The sequence below is a fragment of the Colias philodice genome, chromosome 5, assembly GCF_061535455.1.
Source record: "Colias philodice isolate Cphi_HAF_F1 chromosome 5, ilColPhil1 Martin Lab GWU primary, whole genome shotgun sequence".
NCBI classification, from domain to species: Eukaryota; Metazoa; Arthropoda; class Insecta; order Lepidoptera; family Pieridae; genus Colias; species Colias philodice.
In genome coordinates, this window is record NC_143090.1 from 767,450 (window position 1) to 795,191 (window position 27,742).

Genomic DNA, 27,742 nt, shown 5'->3' on the forward strand with positions numbered 1-27,742 from the left:
GAAGTGATAAATATTTATTGTTTCCGCAAGTGAACGAGTAAGCTCTGTCGACACAGCCGCGCCACCGCGCCGTCCTCCTTGCGGCGCAGCTTGGCCGCCAGCCGCGCCAGGCTGAAGCGCGAGCGGGGCCGCGAGCGGGAACATGCTGCGGAATACATTATTAATTTAGGTTTTATTGTTAAAGTAAATTGATGATTGATAATTGAGAATCAGTATAGAGCATTTTGATCACTAATACGAGTAAAAAAAAATATTGAATTTTGATAAAAGAGACAAATAAAATAAACCATTATTGAAATGCAAAAAAGATTTTTCTGAAATTAACACGCAAAGGACTATCCTGGTTATTAATATAATTTTGATTTGCATAGTAGGTATATAATATTATAATCCTAGAAATGTTTCATTGGAATTTAGTGTAGTCGATGCATTTTTGTATTTGGGAATAAGGGAACATTATTTAACAATAGATGAACTTTTCTATAAATCTAACTGGAAAGTAAAGGAAACGTTATATAGTTACTTTGCGCGAGTCTCTGCCACGAGTCGCGGTCGATGTTGACCATGCCGGTGGAGGCGCTACGGCCGAGCGCCGCTTCGCTCGCTTCGCCCGCCTCCGTCACGTCACTTTCGCAGCTTACGCGACTTGACCTAGTCAAAATATTATAGAAGTATTGTATAAATACTGTAAAAAACGTTAACGATCCTATTATATAAATATCTTTGATACAGTTTAAAATGGGATGGACCGAACGTTCTTATAAACCAGAGGAGGACAATTCGCAACGTAGATATGTTCTGTTTTGAAAGATTGGATTGTTCGTTTGTTTATTTTTTTATGAATAAACTTCGAAACTACAGGATCATTACTTTATTACCCATGACACTCGGGCTATGCTTAATTTTGTTTTTATCCCTGATTACTCAAAACAACAAAGTCAAAACTAGGTAGCAGACAAACAGATTTGATCACATTGTTATTTCATGGGCACATAATTTTTCTCGAATATAAAAGGGTTATATAATATATTACCTATCACCCGGCCTCAAATCGCTCGCAGAACTAGTCCCTTCCCTCCTCATAGGTGGCGGTGAGGAAAGAAACCTCTCTCTAGCTTCCCTTATCTTGGCCGCTCTTTCCGACAGTCTTGTGGTAACCGAGCTCTCTTCAAATTCTGAAATCGATCGAGCAAAGTACACAGGATTCTCGATGATTCTGGAAAATTCTGGAATCATTGAGTCTGATTCTGTTCGAACTATTTCTTCTGGTTTCGGCACAATTTTGTCCTCTATTGGTAAAGTTTGTGGTATGTTTTCTTGGCTGTTTTCACTAGTTATAGGATCTATTGCTTCTACTTCAGGATGTAAGGTGTTAGCGCTATGAGATTTAAGGACCCCTTCTACAGTTTGTGGTGCTGGTGTCAGACATTTGTCTACAGAGGTCTGATCTCGTCTCGATAGTTGACACGCGCTCGCCGATTTTTGCACTTCTCGCTCGAGGAATGGGTTGTTTCTGAAAAAATATGGAAAAATTAATAAATAGCCGCTACTAATGTGTGCGAAAATTATAAAGTATTTTGTTGAATATTATTATTTATGCAAAAAAAAATTAACCATAATAGTATAAACGTAATAACTTGATCAGTTAAATGCGTTAATTTACTAACCTTATATTAACGCCTACAGGCATATCTGGTGGTCTTCTCCGTTCAGATTTCGGAGATCTCCAGGCTGGAGAGGTATTTCCACTACTTCCACCTGATGCTGGACCTAAAATTAGTTAAAATCAAAAAATTAGAATACTTACTGTATGTAAGACAAATTTTAAATAAATTATCACTTAAGAACTTGCCTTCTTCATTAATTTTCTTATTATATCTCTGAATCATGATCCTAATCGACGGTGCTGTCTCTTTCGAAGGAGGTTTCCTCTGAGAAGACGGTGATGTCGGGAGAGGTGGTCTTGTCTTTGGTCTCTCATCATCTTGCAGGTCACCTGAACCTTTGGCAGATCCTTTCGATTGTAAGGATACCTTCGATTCATGGTCTGGCTTTTTTATAGTTTTTTCATTTCTGACTTCTGGTAAATCTTCTACATCTACGGGTATAACTGCTCTGGGTATGGTCTCGCCGCTGCGCACAACGGGAGAGAATATTTTGCGTGTGGTCTTAACTATTACTTCTGGTGATTTTTCACGGACTTCTTGGGTTTTAATTTTTAGAACAAAAACCTGAAATTAACGAAAGAAAATTGAAGTTATTTGAAGAAAAATCCTCATTTTAACTTTGATTTAATTTAATGTTGCGTGCGACGATATAAGCGACGATGTTCTGAAATGTTTTTGTAAAATGTTAAAAATACACATACTTACTTCACCTTCTGAGTCAGAATGAAGTGACGTTGGTGGAGTTCTCGGTCTTTCTGAAGGTCTACGCGGTCTTTTCTTACGTCGCGGTATTTCAACAGTCACTGTATCTACTTCTGGCTCAGTATCACTTTCAGAAGGTTTTGATTGTTCCCGTTCTAATCGAGCTCTAGATTTTGTTTTCTTTTTTCCATTGCTTTTATCTATTTCTTTACGTTTATCTTCTCTGGTATCATCGCTGCAATATTTAATTATTTTTATCTCTTTCGCCTCAAATTGTTTGAGATTCTTCACACTTATACTTTTACTTATTGTCGCTTCTCTTTCATAATTCTCCTGCTTTTCGGTTTCTGAACTAACACTTTCTTTACAACGAGACCCTCTCTCTATTTCTTCTATTGTCTGTCTGATAAATTTGGCGTCTTCTTCGATACTCGTCTGTCTAGAAATTCTTCGTCTTGATGTTTTTTCGGTTATTTTGATCTGTAAAACGTGGTGAATGAAAATATTGCTAATTTTACGATAATATTAAATAATAAATAGTTATAATAAGTAATAAAGTACCTGTTCGCGACTACTTTTTGTTTTCGTTACACTTTGATCCCTCAATATTATTGGCCCTGGATCTGAAATCACTGTAAAATTTGATGTTAATTTAATATTTAATATTAATTTTATTTTGCATATTTCATATAATTTGCATGTGAAATTTAAACACTCCTTTTATTATATCTATTCAAAAGACAAATCAACATTGAGTTCTTTCCTTACTTCCTATGTGAGTATTTTTTGTCAATAGTTCATTTCATATTACTTCACATATGAACACTTTCAGGGGCTAATTAACAGTCACTTTCTGGGTAGACGTGATTTATTACGTTAGACCTCGTCATCACTTTCCATCAGGTGCGACTATGTCCAACATCTGCCTATCTATGTTAAAAAAAAGCCTTTCGCCTGGAGTAACGCTATTTAATTGATAGAGAGTTTAAATCTCGATTGCCAACCAAACTAAAGTTGTTACAAATCAAAACAAGTATTACAAAAACTTCCAGCCTCACTCGACGACCCTATTACAAAGTACCACAAAAGTTATTTTTTACCTTATCTTTAGCCGCGCCGTCCAGTCAATAGCCAGTTCCAATTCTACATTACCAGATCAGCACGAGCGGGCTCTCCATCACCAAATGTTAAAAATATGTAATGACGATTCAAGTGCTTCTAGAAGAAGTCTAATCTATACTAATATTATAAATCTGAAGAGTTTGTTTGTTTGAACACGCTAATCTCAAGAATTACGGGTCCGATTTGAAAAATTATTTCTGTGTTAGATAGCCCATTTATCGAGGAAAGCTATCCTATCCTACTAATATTATAATTAAGCGAAAGTTTGTGAGGATGTGTGTGTGTGTGTGTGTTTGTTACTCTTTCACGTAAATACAACTGAACTGATTACAATGAAATTTAGCACACATAGGAGGTAACTTGGATTAACACATAGGATAGGTGTATCCCGAAAATCCCGAAAATCCCACGGGAACGGGAACTATGCGGGTTTTTCTTAGAAAATGCGGGCGAAGCCGCGGGCGGAAAGCTAGTAGGCTATATATCATCACGCTAAGACCAATAGGAGTGGATCAACGCGGGGCACACTTGAAATAAATAAATGTTTGAGATGGTTTGAGTGTTAGCACAGCTCACCGGCAGCCTGCGGCAGCGCGGCGGCCCGCGCGGCGCTGGAGGTGAGCGGGCGCTCCGCCGGCCCGTACGTGTACACCGGCGTGTGCGGCGCCGCGAGGGGCGACACCGCCACCAGTGGAGCCGCTGTGCATACTTCCTCCGCTTCCACTTCTACTATCACGGCTCCGCGGCTGTTCTCGCTGCTCAGCTATATGAGAAATAATTTTATATTTTTTGGAAATGTTTTTTGGAATTTTGTTTATTCCAAAATAATTAATTGCTACTAGAGAACTATATTTTGAGATAATTTTAGAAATAGATATCTATCCAACTAAATTTGGAACTACCCTTTTCAAAAAGCCTGATAATCAAAATCAAATTTTACAAATATTGCAATTTTAAAAGTATCAAATTGATTGATTACCATTAATATACAGCATAATTGTTTTTCAGATGATAATATTATAGAAAATAAATTTACCAATTAAAATAGAAATGGACCAATTTTAAATCATTTCCAATGCAAACTCCACTAACCAAATGATCCCTCTCATAATCAGACTCCAGATCGTCGGCATCGTTGACGCTCAGGCTGCTCGCGTGCACACGTCCGTTGCCCGCGAGCGCCGGGCCCACACTGCCGTCGCTCTGCGCGCGGGTGAGCGCAGGCGCCGGGCCACGCGCGCGCGCAGCTTGGAGTAACGCTGAGGTGGAGGCTTCGGGCGCGATGCCGCGGGACTTCTCCCACTCGTGCAGCTTGCGCGTGAATGACCGGGATATACCTGTAGAGTGGAGTAACGATTGAGAAGAGCTTTAGGGTGCTTTTGCACCAATAATGTGCACGGAATGCGTTTGTAAAGCTAAAGACATACACATTTTGGTGAAAAAGCACCCTTAAGCTTATTTTATAAGATGGTGGAAATGTTAGATGATTTAATTTTTAAATTAACAAATGAAATAAAATTTTGTAGATTTTAGTGCTGCTAGTCCTTTTCATGCTCCTTGTCTTCACCCGCTTGGTCAAAGAAAATGCTAAGAGAATGAGATGTTTCACCTTAGTAAAAAGTAATCTCAATCAATATCTAGACTAGATCTTCCGACACATAAATCATATCAAAAAAATTATTCCGCTGGGTGATTAATAAAAAAACAAACTATCTGAGATATCTTTTATAGAGTTCATCTTTTACCTTGAAATTTAAAGAGCCCAGTCGACGTTTGCACCAAAACTTCATCTGGTTTCGCCTCTTCTTCCCAAGCGGGAACCGAATTTGTTTCTTTCATCCGAGTCCAAGCATCTGAAATTAAAAGTTTCCGTCGATTAGAGTCGTTTTAAAAGCTATGCACGATTACTGCAGTCTGCAGGTAAGTGAGTAATTCATCTCTAGAAAAAAGTGAGGAGTGCCCAGAAAAGTAAGTAAATCAAAGACAATATCAATAATGGAATCTCATAAGTTTGCGAGAAAACTAAACGCAGATTAGATTCATAGAGATTTTAATTATTTGTTTGCATAAGTTGATGGAATAAAGGTCTAATGCAATACCAAAACGATCAATAACGAAAGATCTAAATATATCTACCCCATCTCTTCAGAAAGTCCTCGCTGAGGTCCTGTCTCGCCGGGATCGGAGGGGGTTGCCTCGCACCCTTCATGCGTTGCCATTCTGTCAGCTTCTTGTGGAAATCGGCTGAAAGCTGATCCTCTGTTGCCACTGGACGAGCTCCTAAAATAATAAAATACTTGAATAACACGTGTTTAAAATTCTGTTCAAAAAAAAGCTAGGCATGGCTTTGTCATTAGATTTACTACATAAAGGTTCCCTATTTGTATTCACATTTTTCATGAAACAAGACGATGTTATTAAAAAAGTGTTTAGTCACAACATATTATGTGCAGGACACACGTTAAAATCTGTTTCTGTTCTACACGGCTTGTGAGTCCTAACCTCGTGTGTCCACACCCTTCCCCGGGTGCCTATCAGAGAACTCTCTAGTGAGACGAGACTGGAGCGCTGCGTAATTTCTTGCAATTTCTTCCCGCACTCCAGTAGCTTCACAACCACTGCTCAGCCCTTCTGTTTCTGAAAATAATGCGTATTTAGTGCAACTTGTATCGATTATTATCTCAATATTGAAAATAATACACAAATGTAAAGAAACTTTTATCGATTCTCTTAATATTTTCATGTCGATAAAATTTATCATTTACAGTTTTTACAATTTTTCAAAAAGCCATCCATGTTTTTGAATTCTATGATAGTGCTATGTAAAAATTATTTTGTCATTTGAATTCATCATGATTATGTCAAATTCAGCGTTTTCAGTTTACAAAATAAAAAAAATATATTATTAATATATGTGTTGCATCATATTAACGTATAATTAAAGAAAAAATGTGAGTTTGATATAAATATAAATTTATTTTCATAATATCACGGTATTTTGAATAATTATGAAATCATCTGAATAAATCTCTTTCATAACTTTCCAGGAGGTGGAAACAGAAGCCAACAAATGATCATAATTTTGCTGTTCTTTTTGCTCCTGTTTCTAATTTATGCATACGTATGTAAATTTATATCTATACTAATATTATAAAGCTGAAGAGTTTGTTTGTTTGTTTGTTTGAACGCGCTAATCTCGGGAACTACTCGTCCGATTTGAAAAATTCTTTCGGTGTTAGATAGCTCATTTATCGAGGAAGGCTATAGGCTATATACCATCACGCTACGACCAACAGGAGAGGAGCCACGGGGGTGAAACCGCGCGGAGCGGCTAGTCATTTTATAACAGAGACGGTGATCTTATTCTAAAGGACAATTTTAAAATGAACAGATCTTCAATAGAAAAGCATATCGACGTCCCCCGCGAATAATCCGGTAATGACCTATTACGGGGTTTTTCATGTTATGCGTTTTTCGGCATCTAGAAGTTAAAATACACCATGTAAATTTTTTTCAGAATTTTTCTATCTTTATTTACGAAGATATGAAAAATTACGCGTATATTCCATAAAATAACATTAAAATGTATTTTAAACGAATAATATGGTTTTAGATCTTTACGAAAAATAATATCAATATGCTTCGACAGTAAACATTGTTACGATATTATTCAGGTAAATAGTTTTCTACATTATTTAAGTAAGTGCTAGTACAGGCTTATTCGGGGTTTTATTAAGAAATCGATTTCCAGATACATTCATTAAGGAGTGCAAGTATGCAAGGTATTTTTTAAACACTTTCTATTACTGAGCAAATGATTTACACGGCCTTAGAAAAATTAAAAGAAATGAAAGTTTGATAGATAAACGAGGCAGGCATCAGAATAGACCACATCGAAACCTTCATCTTCATCTTCATTAGATGCTGGTCGTCCGACTCAGGTTCTACCTGCTGCCCACAATAAGCCCCCATCAGTATGGCTTCATGCCACAGAGGAGCACCGAGGACGCCCTCTATAAACTGGTGGGCCACATCAGAAATAAGAGGGAGGAGAAGAAGATTTCTGTTGTGGTATTTCTGGACATAAAGGGAGCCTTCGACAGCGCCTGGTGGCCAGTCATAAAGGTGCGGTTGGCCGAAGTTGGGTGTCCGGGGAACGTAAGGCGGGTGATCAGCAGATACCTGAGTGGAAGAGGTTCTCTTGTCCCCCGCATACCTGCGGGTGTGAAGTGAGTAGAGAGACCAACAAGGGGTGCGTGCAGGGTTCCATAGGTGGGCCGCTCCTGTGGGACCTCTTGCTGGATCCTCTGCTGTGGATGTTAGAGGAGATGGATGTGTTTTGTCAGGCTTTTGCCGACGACATTGTGCTAGTGTTTGATGGAGATACTGCTTTAGAAGTAGAGACGAAGACAAACTGCACATTGAGGAAAATTGACGAATGGGGTGTCAGAAATAAACAAAAATTCGCACCACACAAGACATGTGCCCTGCTCTCGACACGAAAATTAAAATTTGACATGCCACGACTCGTAATGGGGAGTGTGGACATCCAATATTTCTAAAGTATTAAGATACTGGGCCTTACTATTGATGGCGGCCTGACATTGACCGAAACGTCGGGAGCGTTTGCAGAAAGGCAATCGCCCGTTATAAGCTATTAGCAAGAGCAGCTAGAGTAAGTTGGGGGCTTAACCCCCAAGTAGTTAAGACTATATATATCGTAGTTATAGAACCGACTATCTTGTATGCATCAGCAGCGTGGGCACCCACTACGGAAAAGATGGGGGTCCAAAAGAGGCTTAACACCGTTCAACGGGGTTTTGCCCAGAAGATCTGCAGAGCATATCGGACTGTCTCCCTGAACTCTGCGATGCTGTTGGCTGGGATTCTCCCTCTTGACCTCAGGCTACTCGAAGCTTCGAGGCTTTATGAGATCAAGAGGGGTGTGTCGCACCCGGCGGTGTTGAGGGACAGGGAGGTGGAACGAATGGCTCTTGCGATTGAGGACATACATCCGGCAGAGCAGGTAGAGCTGGGGCTCGGCTTGATAAATGAGGACACCTATGCTGACGTGGTTAACAGCCACGTCCACAGGGTCTATACGGACGGCAGCAAGATTGAGGGTCGAGTCGGAGCCGCCCTTTCCGTATGGAAAGGTGATGCCGAGACAAAGGCCATTAAGCTTGCGTTGCCACCGTATTGTTCCTTATTGACTCCAGATCGGCGCTCCAGGCGGTTACCCTGAGTTCCCCTCATCCCCTGACTGTACAAACACGGGCGGCCCTCCGAAAAGCTGCATTGCAGAGGCGGGAGGTCTCCCTGTTTTGGATTAAGGCGCACGCAGGGCGGGGAACGAACGGGCAGACGAGTTAGCCAAGGAGGCCGCTCTGGGGTTGAGGAGGAAACCGGATTACGATCTGTGTCCTGTTTCATTCGTCAAGCGTATTTTGAGACATGCTTACGATCAGCGAATGGGATAGGAGATACGATGTAGGAAGAACGGCCGGAGTCACGAAGCTCTTTTTCCCAAGCGCTGCTGCTGCATACAAGGTAGTTGGGAAAAAGACATCACACACCACACCACACAAGTACTGACTGGTCACGGTGGATTCGCATTCTATGAGGTTCTGATGAGGATTCTGATTAAATTTTTAACTGTAATAGGACCATAGCATAATTTTCATGATTATGTAATCATGTGTAATAGTCTTCAGTGCAGTGTCTATTTTTTATAATAATAATAACTATCGTGTTTTGTGAAACAATCCAAAGTTGTTTCATTTACTAAAATGTCCTGTATTTCATAAAATATACTATAATAATCATCAAATAATACTTAAGTAAACTATTCGAATAAACGGTAATAGTTATAACAATAAAATGTACGTTACTGTTATACAATCGAATAACCAAATAATAGATTGTTACAAATGTTCAGTATACAAAACAAATAACACGAATATTAGCGCAACAAGATTTTACTGTTGCCGTCGAAAATATAAATTTACACGAACAATATCGTAAGTGACATTACTGACCAGAGCTTGACCTACACTAGTATAGTAAAATGCATCCAGCTAAATTATAACGAAGCCCTTGGGACTACTTAAATTTTGTTGAAATAACCAGATAGCTGAAAAAATTAGCTTCCATATGCGATATTAAAAGTCTCTGATACTTGTTGTTTAATGGAGTTATTAAGGAAAAATGGTTTTTTATTTTTCCTGAACATTTTCACTTTTACGATTACCGGATTATTCGCGGGGGGCGTCGATATAGGCTTATGTTACTGCGACCGTATCTGCTGATTGAAAGTTGGATTTAGGATACTGCCTAGCAGAATAACTTTTACATCATCAAACATAATCACGAACTATGCAAATTATTGTTGACTGTTATCGAACAATTAACACAGATATACATACCTAATTATTGAAGACTGTTAGCTAAATTAATACAGAAGAATACTAAATCAATCATATTTCAGATAAATCATAACGGAGAGTTTACAGCCACAGCATCAGCCATTCGACAGATATGGTCAGGCAGTTGTCGACTGGGATGTAGGCAGAGTGAATACAGCAGCTTCTCTGGCCTCAGTGGGCTGCAGGGCCCAGGGACGAGTACACAGGGACCGTATGCGAGCCAAAGGCCCTCCCATAGGAACTTTTGCGTGTGTGATACGTGTCCTTGCGCTCTCATTGATAACTTTTTAAGGTGATTGATAGTGTTGATTTTACAAGATTTTTATATGTTTTTCTGTATAATTAACGCATCCAAAAGGAACAATTATTATTTTTTTACGTGCCTACCTTACCAAATGTTTGTATTCCTAAATAAAACGTACTACCCAATATATGATTGGTGATTTCGTAATACATGATGATTTTCACTGTTGTACAGCTAGCTAAAAGTAAAAACATATTCTTTTACGATACAACACGGGCGAAGCCCCGTGTAGAGGCAGGTTTATCATATAGTGTGTATTTTATAAGCTAGTTATGTATTTTAAACCAAGGAAAATTCTTTACAGCACATGCCGCCCGGTTACGTCCATGTATACTGGAGTATTGGAAGTTATATCTAGTTATTACTACAGCTTCATACAAACGGTATTCATTTCAGATATTTAGTTGATATAACGTTATTAATGTAAGTATTGATATATTGATTTTGTTTTCAGCTGAGTAATGTTTTTGAAAACTTCTCCCAAGTGAGTACCTGTGGTATGTCTTGTCAAAGGCAAGCTCAGGTAATCATTTGATTATTATTAGTAGTTATTGAATTGTGTTATTTTTATTTTTTATTTTCTTTTCCACCAAAACATTGATTTAAAAAGTAAGGTTTTTCTCATGATTGCGTTATTTAATTGTATCTGTAAGGAGGAAGGAATAATTCGCTATAAGAATGTTCAAATCTTGAATTTTCAGCTCCTGTGTTCGAAGCATCTAGATTCATCACAAAACATAACTTTCGGGGAACAATCAAGTGTCAAAAAGAGTGAAAGTCGAATGAAATTTATGAAGTCTATTCTTCAACGACAAAAATCAAATTGCACAGGAGAAAGAATGGAGACGATTGAGGATAATGATAATCTTAGAAATAGAGAAAATGATAGCATTTCAAATATAATAGAAAGTCCTGGATCATCTGCTCATCGTAAACAGTGTTCTAAATGTATTGAGCAAGGATTTACTTGTATGAAACACTGCCCAAAAGCGAAAAAAATGTAGACTATTTATTGGTTTTGACTGTTTTATTAGGGACAAGAAATACTTTTCCAGTACACTATAGTATTTAATCATGATTTGTGTAAAATTTATTTATTAAATAAATGCATCTTTTAAATATACCTCTTGTTTTTATTTATTACTAGCGGTCCGCCCCGGCTTCGCCCGTGGTACATATTTACGTTTTCTCTTCATAAAAACCATCCTCGTACTTCAAGGAATATAATAAAAAAAGAATTATCGAAATCGGTTCAGCCGTTCTCGAGTTATGCGCTTACCAACACATTTTGCGATTCATTTTTATATATAAGATTAATAAGATTTTTTTACAATATTACCACACACTTCTCTTTCTGATTGATTTTGGTCTGACTGTAAATTGTCTGTCTTGTGTTTGGTCTAACTGTAATTTTACAATACACAAAATCACACAACTATGTTATTTTTGAACAGGTGGCTAAAAACAATTTGATAATCATTTTATGATAAAAATAATTAGCAATCATTTTTCCTGAAATTCCTGTTCTTTTGCTATTGTCACAACAAATATTAAAAACTGGCAATGTCATAAACGTCTAACCAACGCCAGAAACGACAAATTTATACATTTCGGCGCAAAATTTATTGAAGTAAATAACCATTAATCAAATGGATTACATGAAAACAAATGTCCTGTAGAAATTTCTGATGAAATTATGGAGGCACCGAGATGTGTTATGCCCAAAGGTAAATGATACATAGCATAAGTACTAATATTATAAATGAGAAAGTCCGCCTCTTTGTTCAAGTGCGAATTTGATGAATTTGTGACTGTAAATAGTTAGTTTCAATAAATAAATCTACGATCTGATGCAATCTTCAACGTTCTGAAGAGTTGGAATTGTTTGTTGACTCTTGTTCTACATATAAAACATATTTCTGTTTCTTCTGGTTTACAGATGTTCGTTGTCCAATATTGTGCATTGTAAAAGCCACACTCTTCGTTCTGGTAGCCATTTTTGTTTTGGTAATATATTTTTTTGCTTTGTGGTAGAGTCATATTATCGTCATTCGTCTAATAGCTTATAAATATCGTCCTCTTTAACTTACAATATATACATGTATCATATAGAAATATAGAGGTGCTTATTTGAAATATCTTTGATTTGTAAAACTTTATATAAGTAGTAATATCTGTGTTCCTTCCATTTTTAACATTTGTAGAGCTTTATTTCGAACCTTAATCATCATGTTTCATTGAGGGTAAGTTTTAAACTAATATTGGTTTAAACCCGTTAAATTTCCAGTATTTACCACTCGGTGATCCGGAAGTACACTGCGCTACGAGACACAACTCGAAGGACCAACGATTGGCGATGTGTTGTATTTGTGATTTGTACTTGATAGCCGTAAAGTGAGTTGTTTGGTTTTAATGTGGATTCATTATTATATAATGGGTCCCTCTTCACAAACGAGAGCGTTTGTCCAACAAATGATCGTCAATGTTTGCCATTACGGCCGCGGCGACTATGAATAAACATCTACAATGACGGCCGATCTTTCGTGATTGCCTCTACGCGGCCAACGCTGCCCATTGTGTAGAGGGCCCATTAAAACGTGAAATATATAATGGTTTACAAAGTAAATTTTACAGAGTGAGATATTATTTAAATTAAATGATTATGAGTAGTTACTAGTGAAATAATTTATTTATTTATTTTCAGATTATGTCATAAACTCCTAGAGCTAATAGAGTTTTTTATTTCAATATTTGTGGATCTTCTATATGAAGCCAAATTGAGGGTGAGTATGATAACATTTTATATATAACTAGCGGTCCGCCCCGGCTTCGCCCGTGGTACATATGAAAAATAGATGTTGGCCGATTCTCAGACTTACCCGATATGCACAGAAAATTTCATGAGAATCTGTCCACCCGTTTCGGAGGAGTATGCAGACTAACATTGTGACACGAGAATTTTATATATAAGATATTATGGAATACAATAAAGAAATTATTTCTTCTTAATATTTTTTTTGTACTTTTAATCTAGATCTCGATGTATCTCGTGTTTTTCTTTCAGTTTTACACATTTTTAGAGAAGATAGACGGAAAAGATTTGTGTCGTTCTGTGTGCTGTTTTGATGTGAGTATAATAAGTTTATTTCTTATAATAATTTTTGTTTGAAGTTAAAATATTATAAAAAAATAATCATTCTTAATTATTGCTACCATTAAATCTACTTTGCAATAGGAAATAATGCCGGACAGATTTATAGGTACCTCAAAATATGGTCCAAATTTTGCTAAAACTCAAAATACCTACGTAAAAGTATATAAATATTTGAAAATTATTTACTTAATGCAATTATATGTATTTTTTATAGGAAAGAGATGACCCAAACAAGAAAGAGCACCGCCATCGATCTTGCAGATGCGTAAGAAGTAAATGCAAAATAAAATGATGAAAAGAGAAATATTGCGAAATAGTGATGTTAGGTGAAGTAAATTGTTGTATAAATATTGTAATTATTATTTGAATAAAGTGCTGTTGGAATTGCGATGTTTTCTTTAATTGACATTACAATGAATACCAAGTATTTTACCAAGACCGTACCATATTTTTTTTTATTTTTTACTGTTCTTTTAACACCTTTTTAAGTATTGAGGAGTATAAAATAAAAAAATATATTTAGGTAATAGCACACATGAATACAAACAATATTGAGCAAAATGCAAAACTTTTGACTCAAATAATCGCAAGTGCGCTGCAGAAATATCAATATTTCTATAAAATATCCGAATTATATTGGAATGCACAATAAAATTCTCGACGGCTCTGTTAAAATTACATAATCGCACTCCAATAAGCCATAAAATAATTTTTACGGTGGTTTTATCGTAAACAAGTGGCCTATCATTTGATACAGAAATATCTAGTTATTTTCGTTCAACTATTTTAGCACCTAGCTATGCGTTTGAAGAATTCGCTCTATGTGATGTCTGCGGTTGCTTTGGCGAGTATCCGATTGTATTTTTATTTTCTAATTAAGTGGGTTACATTTGATTAATTAGATTTTTGGTTAAAGGTTACGACCTATAATATAAAGGTTACGTGCGCGTAAAAATATCTTATCGATAGAAAACTGTTTAACTTAGGTACATTCAGACATTTTCTTAATCCATTTAATTTGGATAAGTACGATATTTAAATCTAAAACTACCAAGAGTAGGAATTTATATTACTCTTGATTTATCAGTTACTAGTGGTCCGCCCCGGCTTCGCCCGTGGTACATATTTCGCAATAAAAGGTAGCCTATGTCTTTTCTCGGGTATCAAAATATCTCCATACCAAATTTCATGCAAATTGGTTCAGTAGTTAGGCGTGATTGAGTAACAGACAGACAGACAGAGTTACTTTCGCATTTATAATATTAGTATGGATTTCCAGTTTGTTGAATTAGACAGGTACTAATTAACTAAATAATTTTGATTAGAAAAAATAAAAGTAATCATTATGTTTAGCTAGTAAATGCAAAAGTAGCAAAAGACGATGTAGACAAGGTAATAGAAGATGAAATAACCCAAAAGCTGAGTAACGACCTGGTGCAGAGCATTGAGAGGAAGTTTCAAGTTGATTTAGAAAGGTAATAAATAATGCTAAATTTGTTGTTTGTTGGTTTGATTCAATTTTACATACTGAACTTGAAGAAGAATAAATTTACGTGATTAGGTTAAGAAGGTTTATAATTTTGAGCCTTTATTAGGCCAAGAAATATAGTTACTCACGAAGAGTGTGAAGGTGTAAAAACCTTAAGATTCAAAAGTACTGTATTTTTCATTTATATGCAAAGCGACTACAACGTTTTTATATTAATTATACGAATATTAAAATGTAGAAACGTTGTGTAAGGCAAAAAGCGGGTTCATTTTTTTCTTGATTATGGTTTTATGTTAACATTAAATTTTGATTTGTAGATCTGTGGACATGGTTTTGATAAAAATAAGACTGCTCCTCCAAAATGGAACCCAACACATTCAAAGTAAACTGATAGAATTGCAAACCATGATGGACATCATTAAAAGTCATGGAGAGGAAGAGGTATGTCTACATATTTAATTATAAACTAAAATATTGAACCAGGAAAAAACAAAGCTTATAGGAAAGTTAAAGTTATTAAATCTGTTAAATGGTGATAGAGTTTTTTGAGATCTACAAAAACTTGGTTAAAATTTTCTGTTAATATTACGTATATTTCTTGAAACAAATTATTTTAAAATTGTCCTATGTATCGCTCTTCATAGTAAAGACGAACTGAATTCTAATTTAAAGGAAGTTAAAAATAGACACGATGTATGGCGCAAGAGATTGATCACCTACTTTCGTAAAATCGATAAGCGAAACTTCTGAAAAGCATTTACACCTCATATTAAAGTCGCAGATAAATTTACGTCAAATTCCAGGTCAATAAATGTCTGTCTGAGAAACAGAATGTGACTACAGCGCTAGCAGAGAAGGCTCTTCATCAGATGGTCGTGTGTGGGTATGCTCTGATCGGACAGGACCCTTCGCAGGCTGTAAGGAATGTCCTAGGTTTGAAGACCATGATTAAGGAACGCGTGAAACCAGTAATTGTTTTTAAGATATTGTTGACTTGTCATCGATTGGAATGTTTAACAAATCTATACATTTTTGTCAAGATATTTCACTTTTGAAGGATTTCCTTGATTGCGTTTCAGTGTGGCAAGATATGTTTTAATTACAGATGTCTGATCAAAGTTCCCGCAATATGTGCTCATTTGTTTAAAGATTTTTCTGTTCTTTTGCATACTCATAAACTAATGCTCCTTGCTTCTATAAGAAGTCTAATTGAATGAATAAATGTTTGAGTTTGAGTTTGAGTTTTCCTACAAGAGACATCTCTTAGGAATTTAGTGCTATTTAAAAGTGACAAATTATCACATGAAATGGAGTGTTTTTCACTTCACACAATCTATTAACCTGGCACTAGTTAAAAGGCAGTACACATAATTTCAGATTAACGAACAAAAGAGTGAAATTTATGGGCTGCTGAAAGTCTGCGGCCACGAGCATGACTCCTTGAAGAAGGTCGTCAAATGCGTCATATCCAAGGTTTGCGATTTTAGGCCAATGTGTGATTTTTTTAAGAAATGTAGAGTGGTAGACAATTTTTCGTATTCGTAGATCGTTTTTCTTATAAAACAAAATAATGACAGGAGGAAATGGTAGGTGTTCAAAGGAATACACATATTATTTATATATTGCCGTGTTATTTTACGAAATAAGAAGTCGATTAATTAAAAAAAATTTTTGCTTTGTTATCAGATTCGTAGATCAGTGTTAAGTATTGAGCAATCATACTTAAAACGAGAATGATAAAAATTACGAAATGAATTAAATTTTCTCATTAAATTATTCTGTAATCGTTCCAAATTCCTTCTTAGTGAGTAATTGTATTTAAGGAAAAGTATAAGTGTTTATAAACAGTAATATTTTCATTGGACAATAACCAGAAGCATAAAGGCGAACAGGTTTCGAGCCAAAGAGAAAATATTTGAAAACTTCGAAACAAAATTACTCACATCCGGCTGTTATGTGTAAAATATCGGCCTACACGATCCGTGAAATTGTTTGATTAGATATTTTATTAATATTCTGTGAAAATAGCTATTGAACTCAATCTCGAGAATAGCTTAGTTCAAATGGATTCAGTTTTAGAAGCACTTTTAAATATTATGTGTAGTAATAATTAATCACCATTGCTAGGATAGAGAATATGATCAACAAAAAAAAGGAATTTTAGCAAAAGTATTCCTTTCTAAAAAAAAAAGGAACATTAATTAGAATTATTTGTATGGCTAGCAGATTCGATTCTTCTTTATGATTCCTTATGAGTTAATAATAATTATCATTTTACAGTTTTAGTTTTTCCTTTACATTCTGTCATGAAACCTTCGAATATATTATTTTCTTAATTGCTTTTTAGATTAAAGCGAATAAATTATACACCACGATTTTATCTATGTCCAACTGGCATGAAATGTTGTTTTCATTTAATTAACGCATTCATCACAACTAACAACCCGAGTGTCTCATAAAAATAATTCACATTACAGTCACCTGTCATCAAATCAACCATGATGGAAATAACTGGGAAATTAATTGAAGGTGTTGTAGATTTGACGAAACAAATGGCCCACGGAGCAATGCACGAAGCTTGTCTTATAGAAGTCGTTAAGGCTATAGAAACTGAAGCTATGGATATCGTCAAAGATATACAAGACTGCGCATACAAAAACCTAACTTTCATTGAAGTTAATAATTTCATCGCTGAAAACAACGCTACAGTTCTTGATGTAGAAAAGCATAATAAAACAGCTAATGAAACCAATGTTAAAGATGTGCAGGATTTATTACGACGAATGTTACAAAAAGATAGTGCTACGAATTTTGACAACTTAAAAGTTAAGCTGAAAGAACTGCACAAGGATTTGAATAATATTGATAACAATTTGATTCTAAATGATGTAGATAATAAAGATGTTTAATTATATGGCTAATTATTATTTTTAAATAAACAAATTACCTTATCTATATATATAAACTAAAAAAATGAAACCCGTTTGTCACGGCATCACGTGTGAACGACTGAACCGATTTCGATAATTCATTTTTTATTATATTCCTTGAAGTACGAGGTTCTTATGTAGCGTAAACGTAAATATGTAACACGGGCGAAGCCGGGGCGGACCGCTAGTTAATTATAAAATACCAATCAGTTAAAAGTACTTCTTGACCCTAATGTACAGAAATGAAAAGTGATAGATCTTAATACATCTGCCCAGGATGTCAAAATGAAGGAATTAAACCCTACTAATCTAATGTGGCAATCCTGACCGGATTGGCGGTTATATCTAGTCATACATAGGTTTAATGGTATTACGAAAAGAGGTCATAACGAATCCCAATGTGTACCGGAGACAGTGTTGTTTACATTGCGTTTTCTCTTCGCGGGATCGTAAACATTTTGGTGCGCAGCTGGCAATGGATTACGTAGTACGTTTGTTCTGCGAATTACTTCCTGGCATATTTTATTTATACGTTGATCCACTTATAAGAAGAGGATTCATGTCACGGTGTGTCGTTACTGAGATTTGGATTTCTCATTTAATGTAGGTATAAAATGGTACCTACATGTGTTAAACTATTTTTCTTTCAATTTAATTTACTTCTTGATATGGCTTTCCATAATGCTATCTTAAATCAATCTACTTATATTTCCATATATATAAAAAATGCTCTTGTCACAATGTTTTTTACCATACTCCACCGAAACGGCTGGACCGAATCTCATGAAATTTTGTGTGCTTATTAGATAGATCTGTGAATCGGCCAAAATCTATTTTTCAAAACCTAAAGCCTAAGTGATAATAGTAATGCAGAATAACGTTTGCTGGGACAGCTAGTAGACATATAAAAGCTCGTGGCGTGAGTGACTTATGTCTGACTGGTAAAATTTCTTTAGTGAGTAGCATCAACCTTAATAATGTGTCTGACTTTTGATAAACGCAGTGCGGCTGTTCGTCACTCAAATAGAAATACTAGAATGAAAAAAGTGAACAAAATTGATCGCTAAGGTGGGTCTGTGGGTAGTCTAGTTATCTAGGACATCGGTCATCCATTTTTTTCTCGTATTTTATGATAAATATATATTTTCTGTATTGAGACAATTTCATAAGAATTTTTTATTAGTAGAACTGAGAAATGAAATAGAAATACAAAAAATAACCAATAAAGACATTCAATCTATTTTCGTATTATTAGATTGATTAACCCATCTTAAATGGAATAGTCTTAACACTTCTATTATCTTGAGTGCTTTTTAAATAGTAATATTATAATTTTATTACACTCGGTTTGACATCCGGCTGTGGCCATCTATTACTTGTTGGCAGACTACCAGAAAAATTAATTAAGCGTCTGAAACCAATAGGTTGTTGCCCTCCAGTTATGTCATAAAAGTTTACTGATTGTACCTGGATTCGTTTACGTGTTTCCCAAGTTTGTTCTTCGTTTTAATGGCATATTATTTCTCTTTCTCTTATCTTCTATTATTTGTCAAAACTAAAATTGACTCATATCTAAACCTGATTTCAGTGGAAACCTTTTATTTGGTGGAGCAATTATTTAAAAGAAGACAAAGAAACCTGATTAAGTTGTGTTGGATATTTTGAACCACTTCAAAACAATGTTTTCAAAGAGATCGGTGTTTATAGAAATTAGAATATATTCGAAATTACATTGTATCCTCACAACGTTGGTAACACTTTATTCAGTACCGTTGAAACAGTCAAATAATGATGTGTGAGATTGATTTTCTAAAACGAAACCGGATCAAATAAACGTGAGCTAATCCAAAATATATGAGTAAGGCGAACTCAGGGCACGTTTTAACGTTAGCAAGTTCTTACATTGTATTTAATGCTATTTTATTTTGCACTAGCTGTGATACTCGGTTTTACCCGCAGTACTTCGCTCCTGTTGGTCTGAGCAAGATGATATATAGCCTATTGCCTACCTCGATAAATGGGCTATCTAACACTGAAAGAATTTTTCAAATCGGACCAGTAGTTCACGAGATTAGCGCGTTCAAACAAACAAACTCAGCTTTATAATATTAGTATAGATTTGAAGGCTAAATCTAAAAGCACTATTTTAATACGAAGTTTATATGGTAAGTATAATCATTAGTGTACACAATCAGTATAGATTGATTGTGCTATTTCAAGATACATTTAGATACTAGACTTCATTACCTGAAAAGCTCTTAATGCGATAGTTAAATTCAGTAATGTACGAAAGATCGATTAAAATATTAAAAAATGTTGTGTGGTTTTATGAAACCACGGTAAAAGTGAAACTGTTCGAACGGTTCCGAACACTGCTTTGTGTAGCGCATGTCGCGTGACGGTCGGCTGCCGAGTAGGTATACCTACTCGGCAGCCGCGATACACGCGACATGCGCTACACAGACCAAAAAGTTTGAGACGATGTAATAAAAGTTTCACTTTAATAAATAACATGCGTATCAGAACCTTTCTTTGAAGTTAACTATTTTCAAGGAATTTGTAATAAAAGTCATTTAAATAGCTAGGAAAATCCCATTAGGTAACGTGACCGTTTCCCTTCCAATGAGTTTTATTGCCAATAACACTTCAAATGGCCGAGGGAAATTATTAATTGCCAAATAGTATTTTATTCAGGCGAGTTCATTCAAACAAAGATGTTATTCTGATCGTCATTTTGTAGGATATGGACAAATGAATTTTCATTTTCCAAATAATTGAGCAGCTATTGAGATGTTTTTTTATTAGGTATGAGTTATGAGTCAAATTTAGGTTTTTTCTTTAAATAATTTAATCAGTAATAACTTAATAAGCAAGTAGTTTTGTGAATTCTTGAAGTATAACTTTTGATAAGCTTTTGATGAATTGGTTAGATCTCGTGGTAAATTACCAATGTGTAAATATTTTTGACAAAGGAAACTTACTATGCTTGCGTTTGGAAAAGGGCACTATGGAAGATCGGAATAAAAAAAGGTCATGGAGGTAATAAAAATGTTGCCTTTTTGTTTATGTTCGAACCATCTAACTTGGTATCTCACAGCTAAACTAATTCACATTAAAAAATACAGTTTTAAAACTTCTCTCTCAGGATTTTTCCCAAAAACACTCAACCAAAACTATTTGCGGCTTCAAACACTACAGCAGTAATATTGATTGGAAATTAATAAAAACGTTAACGTGTTTTTTATAGCATCATATTCCATAATCTGTTTGTTTATTCGATATTCTGGTAGCATTAGTCATTGGTTTAAGTGGGATCTAGTAACCAATGGCTACCGACGTTCGTCATGAGAAGCCTTGGCATGGATACTCGCTATCAAACGTTATATTTAGTTTATTATTTTGTAATTGCAGTAAATATAACCATTGTTAACTTGTGTCTTTGTTACGGATTCGGATTTGATGTATAATTTTAGTATAATGAACGATTGTGAGGAATATTACTACCGAAGTTTATCGTAGGCTACGTCATTACCAAAAACATTACTGAAACTGAGAAAATTCTAACCTAAAATTACGTTAAAGCTTTTGATTCTGATAAAATATACTGTATTATATGAGATTATACGAATTAACTGTGTAAGGAATTACATTTTACTACTTTATAGAATAAAGTTCTGGGCTTTATAGTTTTGTGAACATTTCCAAAGCTTTTGAATGTGACATGATCAACACATAGGTAGAGACCTAAATATAGTCTATAGAGAAATTCATTATTTTATGAATCATTATCTACACTAATATTATAAAGAGGAAAACTTTGTTTGTTTGTTTGTTAAAAATTCTTTCACCATTCGAAAGCTACATTATCCACGAGTAATATAGGCTATATATTATCACGCTAAGACCAACAGGAGCGGAGCCACGCGGGTGAAACCGCGCGGCACAGCTAGTAAGAAATAAGAATCTATGCTTACCTGCATCAGTAAAGAACGCAGAATGTCTGCTAGGACTCGAAGGTACAGAAGCAGAAGCTGAAGTGAGGAAAGCTCGCTTGACCCTCGTCCACTTGGAGTCGCGAGGGGGTCTGTGCTGAGGGGGTCGGGCTCCGAGCTCCAGGGATCGCTGCTTGCGAAGGATCGGGTGGGAGCCCTCGGATTCTAAATGTTTTTGTAACATTAATTATGTCGCCAATGAACTGCTTACGCCATTTTTTACAATTTGGGGCATGAGTGAAATTACGAGGTGGAATGAAGACAATTCGACAAGAACACGTTAATCATTATCCTTTTTCTATTTGAAATTAACAGGACTATTGGCATTTCTAGAAAGATTTTCCGGATACCTAAAAATATGTCTAGACATTGATTCATATATTCGGTACCAATAAAATATTTTCTTTATGTTGGTCATAGTAGATGAATTCACTGCATTATATGTATTATTTACTAAGTATCTGATATTTCTCTAAACCTTACCAAGTTCCTCCGAAGACGGTATAGTCAGTGTGAGCGCGGGCGGCGCGTCGCTATCCCCCCCGTCGCTGAACGACCGCCGGCGACCCGCGCCGTCCGGGGACTTGGGTGGACGCTTCTTCTTGACTGATTCTCGACGAGTTTGGATTATGTTCACCACCTTGCCCCATGTGCTTTTGTGCATCTTGTTCGGTGATGGGGAGGTTGAACTGTCGTCCTATTAAATAATGTGAAAATAATTATGAAATAGGACAGGACTGCAGCATATAGGCAGCAAAATTATTTTTTTTACTTCACTGTAAATAACGTGAACTCAGTGCTTAATATAATTTAAAAATCATAAATTTAAATTGCATGACTATGCTTTATAATCATTTAGAAGTTACAGTCGATAAGTAAATAGATTTATAGTAAAGTTAGTTTATCTTGGTGCCGTGATACTCTGTTAGAAAATTTTTAAATACGCCTTATACTTACTTGTGTAGGTGCCTGTAGGAATGTATTATCGTGATCATACATTCGTAAAATCACGTTCTTTCTGCCCATACCTGCAATTATATTGAATCGATATAATGTGCATAAGGATTTTTATTAACGAACCCAAATAATAGAATTAAGATATAATAGGCAGTAAGTACCTATTCTAATATTTTTAAGGAAACATTGTTTCGTTACTTGTTTGAATAAATTTAAAATAAATCCTAAACTTTTACTATAACAGACAAGTTGGTATATTGAACGGTCCTATCTGTGCAAACAACTTTATTCACAGGAACGATTATTTAGATTATCTCCAATTCCAGTTCGAACAAACCAACTAAACCTACAACGTGTATAGCAATTATACATATGCAATAGGTACTACATCTCCGAAAATCAGAGTGATTCATCAAAAATGCCTTATTGCAAAAAATACAGACGAACGGTCTATAGAGTTCCGTCAAAGATTTTATGATCAAACGTACAAAATTATATTATCAACAATAATTTGAGTGAGTGGATATCCATTTCTGCTAATCACGTTGAGAATAGATTTTCATAAAATTTCCAAAAGCATGTACAACAATGTTATTTTGAATTATTGATAGAGCTGTAATTACTAAATTCTAGCGGAGCTCTATGTTAATTTGAAGTTTACAGAATTAAAGGTCTGGAAACTAAATAAAACAATTAGGTATACTAAAAAATAATATGACGTACCACCTAGTTCGAAATATCATGGTTTGGTAAGTAGTAAGTAATCTTCATGAATTCGCTACCGTTTCGATTCAATCTTTTTTCCAACAACTAAATCTAATACGAATTTTGCCCCAAATAGGGACAAATACATAATAAATGTTTACAGGGAATATCGTTCATTGCATCATGAATCCATTCTTTTTAAAAATTATTTGGTAACCATGTCATCTTTTTATTTCTTAAATATATTTTTTTAAATTATAACAATATTAAAAGCAAATAAAAACCCGATTCTTTCCAATAATATTACTTTCTACTAACCAGAATCCAGCCGTAACTCTTCACAAGAGGAATTAGGTGTGAGCGACACAGCACTTCCCGGGGTGAGGCTGGCGGAGTCCCTCGGCTCCGGGTTGGCGAGGCCTGATGATGGAGTGGACCCTGAGAGCGCCACTGCACCGACCATGGCACCAGCGGCCACTGCTGCCACGCCTCCGATGGTGGATGCTGGCCATTGGGCTTTCTCCCATCTACATTAATTAATTTTAATAAATTTGTGTTTATAATCTCTATAAGAGAAGATAAGTTATTGTCAATAAATAACATAAGTAAATAGGTATGTTTAAAACGCATTTTGATTGCGGCCTCTACTTTATATTTATTTTAAAACATAATATAATAAAACAGATCGCATCTACAATGTATGTTGGTAAGCGAGCCTAAAACCATTTAATATTATTAAAATTATAGTAGGTACATAATATTTAATAGTTTATCTTTATTTAAGTTTGTCCCTGCTTATCTACGAAATGAAAATGAAAAAATCTTTATTGAAAACAGGTTTAAAATAATACAGATTATATATTATTTGGGGAAACTAAAGCCTGTGTTAGTTTAAAACTGTGTGGCTTTAGAATCACCTCACAATTTTAGTAGATTAGTTGCTTGAAATTGATTAACATTAACGAAACAAGATTTTGCAAAAAAAATGTGTGTTATCCTATAAAGTTAAAATAAATTTATGGCGAATGAAGTCGGGGGCGTTAACATACAGTATGAGATAAATCACTCATTAAATGTAATGAAACTTATATTTAACGACACATTTTCTAGTAATATCATACAAACCAGATGTCTTTCATTACCTTCGTTATTAAGTAATAATTTATTAAGTGGAGCATTAATCTATAAAAGTCGAAGCTGAGAGTTTTATATAGCAGACATACCGCAAACCTACTTACTTTTTATGCCTCATTTTAAAGGCAATGAAATTGTAATAATTTAAATAACAAAAGTCTAACATGAATGCTAGAAATCAGGATATAAGAAAAAAACTATCGATATTTTTTTATATTGAACAAGATACTAGGTATCTAGTATACGATAATTCCATTTTAAGAAATGGTAATTAGTTAAATATGTAGATAATAAATCAATTATTATAGACACAGATTACCTAAACCACAGCTGGTTACAGAGAGGGGCCACTGAAAATCAGCGTTGCAAGTTGCAACTATATTGCAACTTATGCTGAGTGGCTACCTGACTTGGCTCCACTTTTCGGCTTCATTTTATTTTATTTTACTCTTTCATTTATTATACTTGTATTGTTTTGTTTCATGTTGTGTTGTTTTAATTTTAATTAAGTATTGTATTCTGTGTCAATTGTGTTTGTTATTATTGTGGAGTCAAATAAATGATCTTTCTTTCTTTCTTTCTTTCTTTCTTACATAAAAAAAATATTTTTATAGAAAACATACGTAATTTAAACTTTTGGAGATATCATAAAAGTGAAAGAAGTAGTTTACAATCAAATACAGTAAACAATTTAGTTGTTTATACTGCTATTAACTAAACTAGATGAAGATCTACATCTGTCTCCTAAATAACTAGATCACACGGTGTTTTGTTACACTAAAAGCTTTTTTTTTGTTAAATTAAGAGGAAAAAACATTACATTGATATAATATGTAACCTAGAAGAATAAATATTAATCCGTGTTTATTACTGTTTCACGCAAAAACTGAAAGAATTCGGTAGAAATATGGTGTAAAATGTGCACAATTTTTTGTCTGGGTGTCCAAACATATAATTGTATTTTACGTTTTACTAACCCACATTTGACAAATCTACATGTTACTAGCTTGTAATGTCTGTATCTATTAAATTTTTACCCTAAAGTAGCATTTTAAGTAGTTACTCACCTAAAAGCAGCTTTCACCCTTGTCCAGTTCGACACTTTTGATTTCTCAACTTCCTTGGGGAAGATACCATCTGACCTCCTGCGTAGCGGCATTCCCAGAGGCACATCACTGTCCTCTCCTCCAGCTGACCGGGACCTTTGTTTCCTTAACAAGGACCCTCCGAACCTCCCGTGACCCTTCCACTTCGACCCCGAACGTTTCATGCTCCGCCCTCCGGCCAACATCGAATCAAACAGAGCCTGGCCATAATCACACTCCAATTCCGACTCTAAAGCCTCATTGATAAGCTCCACTTCCCTACTTTCATCTTTAAGTTTCTCGTTCTCTATATTTATTTGTTTGTACGCGTTGTGAAGCTGCTTCAGATTGTTCACGTCGCGTAAACGTTTTATCAAACGGTTATTCTTCTCTTTTAATGTAACGAACTGGTCCAGAAGTTGCAGAAGCTTTTCCAGCTGGTCCAGAGCTTCACACGTGTCCTTGGTGCGCTGCGCAACGTCTTTGCTGCGTTTCGAAAGCGGGTCGTCGTTGTCCTTTAGCCTTTGTAGCATTCGATCGCAGAGCCCTTCCACGTCAGTTTCATCATTCGTCCAAGATTCTTCAGGACTCGGACCAGCTGTGCAAGGGGAATTTCCCTCTGCATCGGATGGAGTTTGCGGTGATTTCACAGAAAGTGTAGCGGGAGGTTCACCTCTCCGCCTTCTGTGTAAAGACGCACCAGGCGGAGGAAGATCAAATAAATCTTTCTGACTCTTAGCCTTTTCTTCTTTAAAATTGATGACGTCACTACTTTCTTTCGGTGACGTCATCGTGTATCAGAGTGTCTCGCCTCGGCTATTTATACATGAAAATAAACGCACGTGTCTGTCATCGGGATGGGCTGAGCCCTATGGAATGTATCTTTCATTGATGCATCTGTTTATAATATTGGGAATAAAATGTACACACGAAAATGCAGTTTGTATAAATCACTCGATAGGTATAGACACTGTAAGCCGGCACACGGATCACATTTTATGCAGCGATGTTTAGAATTCAATAAACTATTTTCAACACTGTTTCATGTTTAAATCACTATTGTATACGTATGACAAAGAAATATGTAATTTAAATAATTAAATAGTACAAGGAAATAGATTATACAAGAGGAATATTAATAAAAAATAAAAAGTAAAATGAACGGGTAGAGCGGTGGCCGCCCAGGCGCGCGCGCAGCTCGTAAGGCGGGCGGCCGCGCTCTCTCGCACGCGGAAACTGTCGAATATTTCCGAAGCGAATATATTTTTAACCAGAATTTCCTCAGTTAACACGTCGGTGAAGAATAGCTCTTATATAAAAGGCTAAAAGAGCGCTAATTTTGCAAGATTATTAGTATTATTTATACCTATTTTCTTAATGCTTCCGAGCTGAAATCCCATTAACCTATATTTTTAAAATGGATATAAATGAACGTGTTGTGTTACTGTCTCGGTTTTGGTTAAGTAAAAGCGATGAGTTTTTCATTAGGAGAATTTTCATAATATTTGCTTCTACGTGTATATTTTTATAACACTATTTTGAGTTTTCTCTAAGAGGAAGATACTACTTAAAAAAGATTGTTTCAAAGTTACTGTACTTTTTACTATTCTATGAAAGTCAGATCGGAATGTATTTAATAATAATATCATTAAATAAATTCCGACGAATTCTACGAATGTTTTTAACAAAAATAAAAGGATGGATAATGCAAAATAAAATCAATACTTAACTTATAAAAAACAAATATATTATGATATCAAACAGAGGAAATTCTAAATAAATTTTTAAATATTAAATTATTATTATTTAATATTTTCTTTAATATCTATAATTACTATAAAAAATTAACACATTGTCTTGTAATTAAAGGTAAAGGAGACCATGTATTTAGTGCAAACTTTAAGAAATATTATACCTACTATAATTATGTATTCTGTGATGGAAATAATTAAGAAACAACTTTTATTACAGAAAAATATTAATAACTAGCGGTCCGCCCCGGCTTCGCCCGTGGTACATATTTCGCAATAAAAGGTAGCCTATGTTCTTTCTCAGGGTCTAAAGATTATCTGTGCC

General features: G+C 35.2%; 4 protein-coding genes across 4 annotated transcripts; 3 read left to right on the forward strand and 1 right to left on the reverse strand.

Moving 5' to 3' along the window:
* Window positions 1-26,889, reverse strand: LOC149488205 (uncharacterized). The gene is made up of 17 exons (XM_089695367.1): window positions 25,649-26,889; window positions 23,766-23,974; window positions 22,743-22,813; window positions 22,269-22,482; window positions 21,768-21,950; window positions 5,994-6,128; window positions 5,628-5,771; window positions 5,237-5,344; window positions 4,584-4,828; window positions 4,068-4,254; window positions 2,931-3,001; window positions 2,373-2,849; window positions 1,853-2,231; window positions 1,668-1,770; window positions 1,034-1,513; window positions 524-651; window positions 1-145 (listed from the first exon to the last, which is right to left on the reverse strand). Exons 1-17 carry the CDS (start codon window positions 26,455-26,457, stop codon window positions 15-17), a joined length of 4,074 nt encoding a protein of 1,357 aa, XP_089551493.1. The 5' UTR covers window positions 26,458-26,889; the 3' UTR covers window positions 1-14.
* On the forward strand, window positions 6,316-11,320 carry LOC149488206 (uncharacterized). The gene is made up of 6 exons (XM_089695203.1): window positions 6,316-6,442; window positions 6,539-6,612; window positions 9,979-10,208; window positions 10,525-10,603; window positions 10,675-10,743; window positions 10,922-11,320. Exons 2-6 carry the CDS (start codon window positions 6,562-6,564, stop codon window positions 11,222-11,224), a joined length of 732 nt encoding a protein of 243 aa, XP_089551329.1. The 5' UTR covers window positions 6,316-6,442; window positions 6,539-6,561; the 3' UTR covers window positions 11,225-11,320.
* LOC149488207 (uncharacterized) lies at window positions 11,650-13,749 on the forward strand. Its single transcript, XM_089695204.1, has 6 exons — window positions 11,650-11,947; window positions 12,160-12,227; window positions 12,508-12,614; window positions 12,925-13,003; window positions 13,285-13,347; window positions 13,589-13,749. Exons 1-6 carry the CDS (start codon window positions 11,917-11,919, stop codon window positions 13,664-13,666), a joined length of 426 nt encoding a protein of 141 aa, XP_089551330.1. The 5' UTR covers window positions 11,650-11,916; the 3' UTR covers window positions 13,667-13,749.
* LOC149488208 (uncharacterized) lies at window positions 14,174-17,772 on the forward strand. Its single transcript, XM_089695275.1, has 6 exons — window positions 14,174-14,222; window positions 14,732-14,849; window positions 15,181-15,304; window positions 15,667-15,831; window positions 16,241-16,336; window positions 17,341-17,772. The coding sequence occupies exons 1-6, from the start codon at window positions 14,174-14,176 to the stop codon at window positions 17,770-17,772; spliced, it is 984 nt and encodes a 327-aa protein (XP_089551401.1).
* Window positions 26,890-27,742: the final 853 nt, after the last annotated feature.